Below are 12,626 nucleotides of genomic sequence, written 5' to 3' on the forward strand. Positions count from 1 at the left end.
GCTTTGGGAAGGGATGACCCTAGGGAAAGGAATTGTACCAGCTTGGATGCTGGAGCACATCTGGGACCCAGTCCCAATCCCAGGATGCTAGCTGTAGCTAGTCATCTATATAATGAAGGTAACCCAAGTTCATATTGAAATTCTACATTGCTTTTACAAAAATTTTTAAAAGTTGCCTTTGGCATGCCCAAAGTGAAATACAAAGAAAGACAAGAATTTTAGGTATTCCTTGGAATACATTTGCAGCTGAGGTTTCCTTAGGATAAGAATGTGGAAAAATTGGCATTTTTTTTGGTATGAAATAATTTTTGAAAAACTAATCCCCCCAAAATTCCATGCAAATCTGTCTTTTAAAAATGTACATATTTGTTCTTGAACTTAAAAAAAAAATCTGTTAATTCCTTGAAAAAATTTTTTCAAACCTGGAAGGCTATTAACAAGGTTATGTCTGTCTGTTAGGCAGAAGAGACTCTTTCTGTCATGATTCCAATATTTTTTCTCTCCTAGCAGCACTAGGAGAGGGGAATCTGAATGCTCCTTCATGGGAAAATTAGGAAAACCCATGACTTTTCTGACATGATTCTAGATTAAAACCAGCTGAGATCAGGCTGAAAACAAAGCCTTTGTAAGCTCTAGGCCAAAGCTTTTTGAACTATAGGTCATGACCCCATATGGGAATGTATAACTGAATGTGCGGGGTGTGAAATTATAATTTATTATAAGTAAATAAGTAAAAATTTGATTTGTATATTTATGTTATATACCTATATCCCCAGGGTTGCATAAAAATTTCTCAGGCAAAAAGAGGTTGTGAATGGAAAAAGTTCTTAAGAAGCCCTCAGAATTGATTGCTTTTACTCCCACACCCCAACTTTGAAAAGTGAATTTCTTGTGTTTCTTTAAAAAGCTATGAAGCAGAGTAGGAAGTGCCCCGGATTTGGAATCAGAAAATCTGGATTAAGATCCTGCCTCCTTTGTTCATTAACTGTGGCCAAATCACTTAAATTCACTGATTCTTGGTTTCTTCATTTATAAATAACGAGGGGATTGGTCTTCTAAGGTCTCTACCAACTCTACAGCTATGACCTTGAATTATATTATATACCAAATAGTAACAGTATTGTGGTAGCCAAAAACTAAAAACAAAGTGGATATATATATGGATTGAGGCTGAAAAAAATCGGTAAATGAATGCAATGGAATATTGTATTGTGGTGAGGAGTAACAAATAAGAAAATAAGAGAAAAATGAGAAGACTTCTATGACCTTTTGCAGCATAAAACAAGTAGAAGCAAGAGAAAAATGCACATAATGACTTTCATTTCTGACATAAATGAAAATATTGCTAAAAGGAAGCCTTAAGTTCAAATCACTGAAAAAGCAGCAAAGGTCTTTGAGAACAGATAATGAAACACTCCTTCATGGCAGAAAGGCAGAGAACCATCAGGACATGATATTGTACATACATTGGTAAATGTAATCATTGAATTGAAGATTTTTACTTAATTGCTATTCTTTGCCAAAAGAGAAGTTAAGAGGGAGGGGAGAAATTATTTCAAGATAAAGGGCATAATAAAATGTATATTTTAAAGAAAATATTAGTTTCTTGAGCACTATTGTGCATAAAGTATTTGAACCTTAACATTATACATGTAACTTGACATCACAAAAGTGCCACGCAGGGTAAAATTTCTGTCATTAAAATTAAATGAATTATTAAAATAATTTTATAAGCTTGCTTATGCAACTGGTTCCATCACTTCTTGGCAAACAGAGGGAGAAAAAATGGAAGCAGTGTTAGATCTATTCTAATATATAGTCTTGGAGTCAAAGATCACTGCAGACAGAGACTGCACCCATTAAATTAAAAGATGCTTGTTCCTTGGAGGGAAATCTATGGCAAACCTGGACAGCATATTAAAAAGCAGAGACATGCTGCTGATAAAGATCTGGATAGTCAAAGCTATAATTTTTCTAGGAGTTATGTATATGGCTATGACAGTTGGGTTATAACGAAAGCTGAGCATCTCAGAATCAACATTTTTGAATTATACTGAAAAGCAGACTTTTGAGAATACCTTTGTCAGCAAGTAGACCAAACTAGTCAATAATTAATTCATACTATTAATTAATAATTAATTCATACTATTCTTTTGAAGGACAAATGCTGAAATTGAGGTTTAAATACTTTGGCCACATAATGAGAAGCCAGAACTTTTTGGAAAAGATCTTGATGTTGGGAAGATTGAAGGCAAAAAGAGAAGGGGATGGCAGAAGATGAGATGGATAGGTAGGGTCGTGGAAGCAATGAAATGAGCTTGATCAGTCTTTGGGGGGACGATGGATAATGGAAGGACCTGGCATGCTGTGATCCATGGGATCATGAAGAAATGAATATGCCTGAACTCCTGAACAAATTTTGGTGTAGCATTCTAGGTGACTTCTCCCTGTTTACTCCTACTGGTTCTTCTGGCCAGTACAATAGTCTCAAAAGTTATAAAATATAAATTTATAGTTATAAAAGTTAACTAAGGTAGAATGCCAAGAAATCTGTTTATTCTGTTAAATATCAAGAAAATTGGGCAGAATTCAACATTACCTTCCTTTTTCCAATAGTTTGGACCTTACAATTTCATTTACAAACATTCTGATCAAACCTTCAAAGGATACAAAAATATAGTCATCCATGTATCTTTTCCTCAAATTCTCTACAATGGAGTCCTCAGTGATTTTTGATAGGAGCACCATGTCATCCACACCACTATGTTTAACATTGTGACTTTGCCAGTGGTATCGATAATGTCCTTTGCTTCCCTGAAAAAACAAGCAGACCAAAAAAACCAAATGTGATTATCAAGAAGGCACATTTTTCTTCTGGAATTAAAGATGTGATCACTTTCTGACTTCCTAAACTTTCCCACAAAGACTTATTTACAATTTTTTAGTGAACGAAATAAATGAATAACAAAAAGCTTTAAGCACTTGCCATGTGTCACTCACTATGCTGTATAGTTTTGCTAATTCTGTTTATTTGTATCTATAACAAGTGTGTTTTATATACAAATATATAGTTTCAGCTAAAAATCATAAGCCACTAAGATCTTATGGAAACAGAACAAACACAAACAGTACATGTGTATTTCCTTAAGTATATTACCGATGAGGTAATTTCATTACATTTCATTAAAAAGTTATCAACAAAGAAATACATGATTGGAAAAAGACTGAGTCAAGCATTGAAAGTGATTAAAAGTCTGAGTGGTCCACAGATTTTTTTTTTTAAACCGAGGCAATTTGGGATTAAGTGACTTGCCCAGGACCACACAGCTAGGTAGTGTTAAGTGTCTGAGACCAGATTTGAACTCAGGTCCTCCTGATTTCAGGGTGGGCACTCTATCCACTGCACCACCTAGCTGCCTCGGTCCACAGAACTTTTAAAGAATTGATGAAATAGTTCCAATGTGCTGGGTGAAATCTTAATAGAAGATTTAAAGAAGGTCATGCATGAGAATTATACCACTGAGGAGCAAAATCCACACTGATAGTCTTTTATTGGCTCATGGAGAACACATTCTAACTTTTTTTTAATAAAACTTTTTATTTTCCATATAGATACATGGATAATTTGACAACATTGACTTTGCATAGCCTTGTGTTTCAGATTTTCCCCTCATCTCCTCACCTAGATGGCAGGCAATTCAATATATGTTAAACATGTTAAAATATAGAATCTAATAGTGTGATTACAACTATGTTTGCACATCTTCTTTCCCCCAGGTAACTCAAACAAATGTGAGTAGAGGGGAGGGGACTATGAGTTTGCTTAAACATATTGAATCCCCTCCTTCACCTGAGGCAAACACATTCAAAGGAAAGATTATGTTATGGCAACATAAGATCACAGCAGCTATTATATAACAGAGCACAGCGAAATTTTTAAATAAGGCAAACAATGACTTCTATAGATTTCTATGATGACAGAAGTTGATAATTTGGCTTTTTGGCATACCAAGTCAACCCCTAGACTTAATGTAGATTCTTAACATCACCATTCACGACAGTAACTTACTCCTTCCCTAGGTGCTTTAGAGTTCTCTAGGAGCTACAGAACTTGAGAATAAAGGGATTTCAATTTCTTTTTCTTTTGTTATTTCTCTAAGTAGCATCTCAGCACTTTGTAAAAGAAATTGGAATCCTTAAGTTTTACCTCTGACCTTGTGGTTTTTTCTTCCTCACAAACAATGCTACCTCATAGTTTTTTAGATAGATGCTTTGATCATATGAAGGAAAGATTCTTTTAATGCTGGTTTTTCATGTTTCTTTTGAAATCTTTGGTTTCAATCAAGGCTCAGCTCAAATGACAGCACTTACGGAGACCTTTTCCAATACTCTCAGTTATTGGAACTCTAATTCTAAATCCCTTTTTGTTTAATTTGTATAAGTTTATGTTTACTTATCTTGTCCAGCTCGTCTTCCCTCTCCTCCTCCATTCTGTCCCATTATAAGTTCTTTGATGACAGGGGGCTTTATTTATTTATTTTTATGGCCCCCACAGTTGCCTGGCATACAGTACACATGAAATCATCGGTTATATTGTTGAGGGCTAGATTTGGGGTACCTAAATGAAATTAGGGTTTAGTTAAGGTCTAGTGGCAGGTTTGGGGTACAGGGAGTCAAACAGAGCTCCCCTCAACCCCCTTGGATTTGGCGCAAGGATACGGTGGTAAATGAGGTCTAGTAGCAGCACGAGTCCCCAATAAAAGCATTTATTAGCCCGAGAGCTAGATTGATAAAAGAGGTTTATTATTGAGTTTAGAAGTAGGAGATAGGTGAAGGTAGAGATAAGGAGGACACCGGACAGAGAGGGTCCAGTGGACAGAGAGTCCTCACATGGCTACCATGTTTGGAATCTCTGCGGAAGAGGGGTTCCCAGCGTGGCCCTTTTGTAATAGGAGACTTAGCTCGAGGGGCTTTTGGGTGTAGCCCCAAAGTTGGCTCAGATCCGGATGGGGCTGGGACAGGTCCGGATTTTCTATTGGAATTCAAAGGGACCAGGATTTGTGAGTCAAAGGGTAATTTACATTAATTAGGGGGGGTTGGGAATCAAAGATTGGAATCTTTCCCACATTAATATGACTGAACACCCAAGAGGAAGCTTATTCAATGTAAAAATATAGCTAAATTAATGCAAAAAATGTATATGGCATATTTCCATTGGACTGGAAATAAATGACCATATTTTATGTAATTATAACTTCAAGTAGTGTGAATTCAAATCCAAGTAATCATCTTGGGGGGTTCATAGTCCTTCTAATTGGGACCTACCGGTAGCAAATCTATAACAGATATATTTATTATATATACAATAAATACATTATCAATATGTCAAATGTATTCAATGATCATATTTTGCCTTGCATGTTTCTAAGTGCTTTATTAGAGGTGTTGGCTCAATAAGCCTTCCTTACTGTGTGTGCTCCCCAACACCTCTGTAGCCACTGTAGTTTCTTCTAGCCTAGACACATCTTCAGGAAGGAAAAAAGGAGCAGCATACTTAGAAGGGTGGGGCACGGGGAAAAATTGGGATGATACTTTTGGGTTTTTGTTTTGAAATCCTGTCATTCTCCTTTTTAAAAATGTTAAACTCAGGCTAGAAATCAAGCATTTATTACAGAACAAGTCCTAAGGGGTTTTCTAAATGAAGGCAGATTAGAAAAGAAGGGAAATGGAATGGCTATATTCAAATTAAGGATGAGTAACACAAGCTCTAGCCTCAGAAGGCAAATGATAAAACGGGAAGTGGAGGTACCTCCACTTTCAAAAGTTTTTCCAGGAAGACCTGCCTTTCTTTAAAAAATATTCATAGAATTGAATGAGATAGATGGGACCTCAGGAGGGTATAAGTCAAACTCTTTCCTTTTAAGGATGAGGAAACTTGGGCTGAGATGATTGGATACATATTTTATTTCCAACTCTTCCTTACGACAAATAATGTTATGAAAAAACATAATGTTAAAAAAAAATCTTTCATGCTGTCAATAACCTCGAATAAAGCCCCACAAGTGAGATTTTGGGGTCTCATAAATTATGAATAATATAATAAATTATCTTGAATAATTCTAATTAATCATGGTCCAAATAGAAGAACTATTTCACAGCTCGACTCGTGATTTAGTGTGTCCATCTTCAACAATCCACATGAATTTTCTTGCATTTTTGTATCTGTTGCATTGATTTGTGAAAGTGCTAATTAAGATGGTGGTATGACCACATTATAACTTGCCATTTTTTTCAGGCTAGTCACTGATAGCTTTCTTTCTATTTATTTAGCTGAAGCAATTGAGGTTAAATGACTTGCCTAGGGTCTCACACAGCTAGGAAGTGCTAAGTGTCTGAGGTCAGATTTGAAATCAGTCCTACTGACTTCAGGGCTGGTGCTCTATCCACTGCACCACCTAGCTGTCCCAGATAACTTTTTTTTTCTTTTGAAAACCAGGTAGAATCTTTCTACTTGTTTTTCTAATAGGGAGTAATTCAAGATATTTGTGTGAATTCCTTATAGCATTTAAATACTTGTCCCAATTAACTCAAATAATTTCATCTATTTAATTCTTCTGATTTTACCTGTATTAGTTTTATTTGCATGAAAACCTTTTAATTTGATATGATCAAGATTCTCTTATATAGAATCATAAATGTAGGGCTGTAAAAGATCTTAGGGGAAACTACAACATCTCAAGATCATATTGGTAGCAAATGTCAGTGATGGGATTTATCTTGTGACTCAAACTAAAGCCCTTTTCCCATTTTATCACTCTACCTCCTTACAAATGACAAGAGTTTGAATGACCTATTAGTTGTATTTTTTTGTATCAATAGTTGATTTATAGATTCTATATTTGTAAATTCACCTACTCTCTAAAATTTATTTGTAGCCCCCAAACCAATACTCAAGGTGATTTCATAGTGATTTGTAGACATGAAAGAAAGATTCTTTTAATCCTGGTTTTTCATGTTTTGAACACAAATGAGTATTTTTTTTTTATCAAAGGCTTTTTAATGTCTCTTTTGAAACAATAATGTGATTTTAATTTTCATTACTACTATGATTTAAATGTTAATCCATCCCTACATTTTTGATAGGACCATAGCTTAGTTATAATAACTTTTAAAAAGACACATTAATATAGTTTCTTTGCTAATATTTTTGCATTAACATTAATTACTAAATATGTTTTTTTTTTTTTTTTTTGGTCTTTTTTGTCTTCATGGTTTGTGATCTTTTAGCTTTCAGTCCTATCAATGTCCTTTTTACAGTAAAATCAGAGAGGAAAAATAATCTGACCTAATGATGAATTTAGGTGAAATAGATATATTGAACTCATTCTTTCTTTAACTCTTCCCAGATTCCCTTTTCCTTAAAATTACTTTTATCATATCACCAATCTGTTAGAAATTATTTAATACTTTCTTACTTCCTTTGACATTGTCTAAATTTCTCTGCTTAGCTTTTGAGGCTTTCTACCATATACTTCACTCATTCTTTCTGGCCTCCTTAATCTTATTTTTCATTACTCCTCTACCCTCTGGCTTAATTGTCCTTACCTGGGTCTTGCCTGATGCATCACTACTATGAGTCAATGTGGTTACTCAAAAAAGTCAGAATTCAAATCTACTTGTTAGTACCTGCCTGATCTCTCAGTTTCCTCATCTATAATATGAGAAGGGGAGAATGGACTAATTGGCTTCTGAGGTCCTTTCCCATTCTAATTCTTTGATCCTTTGAGGAATTTTAAATCTAAAGCTGGAAGGAAATCTCAAATCTTATCTAATTTACTTCCCCATTCTCCCATGTTTCAGAAACTGAAGTTTTTACACTTGAATAATCTTTCTTTTTCCCTTGTACTTTTATGAATTCTCATGGGCAGAGGGTCTACCTTCTCCAAGACTTTTCCCTTATTATCTTAACTCTGACTTCTCTTTCTTCTGAATTTTTATGGCACATATAATATATACCATTTAATTTCTCGTCACTGTTTTATGCTTAGTGTAGGGGTAAACAGTCCAACCCAGATCAGGCCAATCCAATATGATGTAATGAGAGGAATGTTCTGCTACTTCTTGAAGCAGAAATTTGGTCCATTATGTACAATGTATGGTCAAAATTTAAGGTTGTGAGAAGCCAAGACTATATACTTTCCTTAGGGAAAAATGACTCATCTGTCATGAGGTAAGCAGACAAGGACTCTGGAAAGCACCCTCATATAAGAACTTGGTAGATGGAGATGCTTTCCACTTATTCATTCATTAAATATGAATTCTTGTGGGAGGAGAGAGAAGTCAAAGTACTAACTCTGGAAAGAATAATAGTGTGACCTTGGGCAATGGGTAAATTACTTCATTTTGCTGGGTTTTAGTATCTATAACTTAAATGAAGGATAATCTACAATCCAAGATTTGGTAAACTAAGGCCTCCAGACCAGATCTGGCCTGTTTTTGATGGCCTTCAAGTGGCTTTTACATTAAAAAAATTTTTTTTAAACTAATTATGTAATTTTATAAAAATACAAAACACTTTATTATTATTATTATTTTTTTTATTTTTTAGCCCATGGGCCATACATATAAGTGGTGACAATATTGGGCTCTTAGGCCATAGTTTGCTGATCACTAGGTGATACTATATGATCTTTTAAGTCCCTAATAGTTATGATTCAGAGTTGGATTGAGAAGCAAGAAAGGATAATTGCAGGTTGTCCTCTAAAAATGTAGCACAATTAGTCTAGGCATGATGAACAGATAAATGAATCATAGAAAAAAGTATTGATTAAATGTTACTATGGGACCAAACCCTGTACTAAGCATTGGGATACAAATACAGAAGCAAGACCATTTCCAAAGCAAAGACACTCAACAATTAGTACGTTCCCTGAAATTATCCTCAATTTATTCTACATATATATTGTATTATACAGTTGCGTGCAAGTTCTCCTATTAGACTGTAAGCTCCTTGAGAGCAGGGGCTTTATTTTTGTCTTTGTATCCCTAGCACTTAGCACATTGCTTTTGTTCAGTTGTTTTCAATTGTTTCTAACACTTTATATAACTCATTTGAGGTTTTCATGGGAAGATATGGGAATGGTTCTCCACTTCTTTATATCAGCTCATTTTACCAACCAGAAATTAATGTTAATACAGTTCAGTGATTTGTCCAGAGCCAGGTCACAGAGCCAGGTTTGAACTCAGGTCTTCCTAACTCCAGATTCTATCCACTGTACCACCTAGCTGGTATTTAGGAGTTGCTTAATCTTCTGTTGATTGACTGACTGACAATTGAATTGGGGAAAGCCACAGAGATAGGGGAACAAAAACGAAGGGAGGAAATTTCAAAGATGTTGGTTAGATAGGAAACAATATTTGTTATTTCCAGATATCTAAATAGATTCAGAATATCTTGGGATTTTATTTCCCTTCTCTATAACTCATCTTCTAATTGTCATTTCTAAGTTGTTTTTTAAAGTTTTTTTTTTTTCATGGCAGTCTCATAGGTAATAGTTAATGATATGATGAATCAAATTAAGAAAATTGACTATTTAAATTTAAAAAACAAAATTGGAATTGATTATTCATTTACTTAGAGCAAAGGTTCAAAATATTTTGATAACTCAAATTCAATAGAATTGATTTCCCTTAGAATCCTTTTTATCTTATTTTATATCTTTAAAAAATTATTTTGAGGAACCATAGCCTTGATCCCAGTAAATCCGTGATACACAGAGAAAGCTTAAAAGTCCCTGTCTCGGAGAAAGTATTCAGAACAGTTTCTTTGATTAATATATATTTAATGCATAATTACACATGTAAAAAATTGTTGATCTCTGGGCAATTTTGAAAGAACACACCTATTACATAAAATGAAGTACAGCCAGTACTCCATGTGAGTCAGTTCTTCCCCATACATTGAGAACAAGCTTTCACCAAGGCATGTAAAGGCAATTGTGGGTGCCCTTAAAATAGAGCCAAAGCCTCTGCTGATTCCCTGGCTGACTTTCATTGGTGCAATGTCACTAAATGGTGTGTGTTTACCAGGGTGTGACCTAAGGAGAGGAAAGGTGAATCATTCAACAAAGCTATGATTATTCCCTCATTGAAAGGATATACTCTGTGCTGGAACTGGGGCAGCAGGGGGAGAGCAGTTACAGAAACCAATACTTGGAACATTCGGACTTCAGCAGTGTGTGACTATTCTACTCTTCATCCAGACCCATACACACAGTAATGTGCACAGCAAAGCTAGTAAATTCTGGTCATACACAAAAAACTTTAAGCCTAGATGTACATATAGTAAAGAGGGTTTCCTTCATGTCTAGAATGAGTTCCCTCTCCTCTTTTCCACTTCTGATTTCCTTGAAACCACTAATTTTGGGTTAACATTCTATTATCTCAGTCCACCCTCACAATTTTAATTAACAATGGTGCCTCAGTAGGCAAAAAAACCCCAACAAATACTCTTAACTTCCCACCAATCTTAACTCCCATGATCTACAAAGATCAAACTTACAAGTAGTTTTTTTCTTACATCCACAAAAAATTGAAAGCCTAAATGCTGCGTCATTATAAACATTACCATTTCACAAAACTCCAGCTGTTTCAGTTTAAGTCACAGGGTAGAAGAAGTCCTATAGGGCTGCTACTTCCTTTGTGGCCATAAAGCAGCCCCAATTTCTCCGCTCTACTTCCCTATTACTTTTTTATCTTATAAAGACAGGGTAGTTCTTGTTTCAATCAACAAGGGATAAGGCATTCAGTTTTGAATCAGTTGTTTTCTTTTTTTTAGCTTTATCATTTTTTGGATTCAGTTTTTTTGAAGTGATACTGAGTCTGGAAAGAGAGGGGAAATGGAGGCTGGTGACATTGCCCAGCCCTCTTTCACTTAAATCATTTTTAGGCATCATATTTCTGATTTCCAGGTCCTTTTCAAAAATGAAAGACAAGCAATAACAAAGATACAACTACCCTATCTGATAAGTGCTATACACCCAATTTCCAAATAAACTGACAGTCAGGGATATGCCCCAAAGTCACCTGGCTAGTAAGTATCTGAAGCACAATTTGAACATTAGTCTTTCTAATTACAAGTCCAGAGGTCTAACGCACCAAGCTGCTTTCTTTGTGGTACCTTCTAATTGCTTTTAAATTGAGCTGTGAGGTGTTTAAACACTTTCTACAACTTAGTTTTAAATTAAATTACCCACAGGGATGAAATATTGCTAACAGTCCTTATTTTGTAGGAGGTATCTCCTATAAGGCCATTCTACTTAGAGACCTTTTAGCTTTAAAGATTATTGGGATGTCAAAGTTCCTAAAAGGCTTCCATTCAGAAGAAGTTAAAAATTTTCTCCCACTTCCTCAACTAATTTCTTGGTATATAGAAGATGGGTTTTTTTTTCCTGGGGCTGGGTGAAGTGATACCTGGGAATGAAAGTTATTCTATCTGGCTAATTCTCCTCTAAAGCCCGAGAGGGGCTGAGTGGGAATGGAAGAAAGGACAGAGGAGTCACACAAGGTACTCCAAATTAAGTTGGAGCTAGACTTGAATGAGTCTTCAGGGTCAATTTTTTTTTTTTTTTTTTTTCCTTCTTCCCATTATGAGTAGAACTGGTTAAGTTCTTTTCTTCTTTCAACTAGCTTGAATTTATTTATTTGTGACTATGTTGCATTTCTTTTGAATGGAATCTCCCAAAGAAAAAAATGCTGCTAAAATTTTGTTTTTGTATCTCCAGTGCCTGGCATACCTGGAATATGAGATGTATAATAAACATTCGCTGAATTGAAGATCAAATAAAAAAGGGATGCACCAATAATTTCTACCATTTCTTTTAGTTAATGAAATTGCAATAGGTATGGGAAATGAGGGAACATTTTCTTATGGTTCATGACTTTATTATTATTATTATAGCTTTTTTATTGACAAAACATATGCATGGGTAATTTTCCAACATTGACCCTTGCAAAAACTTCTGTTTCAAGTTTTCCCCTCCTTCCCTCTATCTCCTCCCCTAGATAGCAGGTAGTCCCATACATGTTAAATATGTTAAAGTATGTGTTAAATACAACATATGTATACATATTTATACAGTTGTCTTGCTACATAAGAAAAATCAGATTTAGAAAGAAGGTAAAAATAACCTGGGAAGAAAAACACAAATGCAATCAAACAATAACAGAAAGAGTATAAATGGTATGTTGTGGTCCACACTCATTTCCCAGTGTTCTTTCTCTGGGTGTAGCTGGTTCTGTTCATTACTGATCAATTGGAACTGATTTGGATTATGGTTCATTACTTAAAGAATTTTTGCCAAGACAACATATATGGAATATGAGATTACACTCTTCAGAAAGTGGGAAAAATTTTAAAATGAAGGTTGTATAGTACTCTCAGCTCTAGAACACATAGATGCAGGAGTCAGGAAATAATTTCAGATTTATAAACCACAAGAAAGTCTTGACTAAAGAAGTGATTAACAAATATAAAAGTTGGGGGATTCCCCGAAACTGAGATTTATATAGCATTTGCATACATTATCTAATTATATCTGCTTAACAACATTATAACATGGGTACTT

At 34.9% G+C, this 12,626-nt stretch overlaps 1 protein-coding gene across 2 annotated transcripts in view; it reads right to left on the reverse strand.

Annotated features, from left to right (window-relative positions):
* Window positions 1–12,626, reverse strand: part of MYO1E (myosin IE) — a 224,827-nt gene that overhangs the window by 140,047 nt on the left and 72,154 nt on the right. Inside the window, exon 2 of one of the 2 annotated variants that reach the window (XM_012543770.3) lies at window positions 2,671–2,814. The exons of the other annotated variant lie outside the window; for it this stretch is intronic. Coding sequence (XP_012399224.1) covers window positions 2,671–2,814 — 144 coding nt within the window. The remainder of the gene's footprint in view (window positions 1–2,670; window positions 2,815–12,626) is intronic. 2 annotated transcript variants of the gene reach the window in all.

The sequence above is a fragment of the Sarcophilus harrisii genome, chromosome 2 (genome assembly GCF_902635505.1).
Source record: "Sarcophilus harrisii chromosome 2, mSarHar1.11, whole genome shotgun sequence".
Lineage (NCBI taxonomy): Eukaryota > Metazoa > Chordata > Mammalia > Dasyuromorphia > Dasyuridae > Sarcophilus > Sarcophilus harrisii.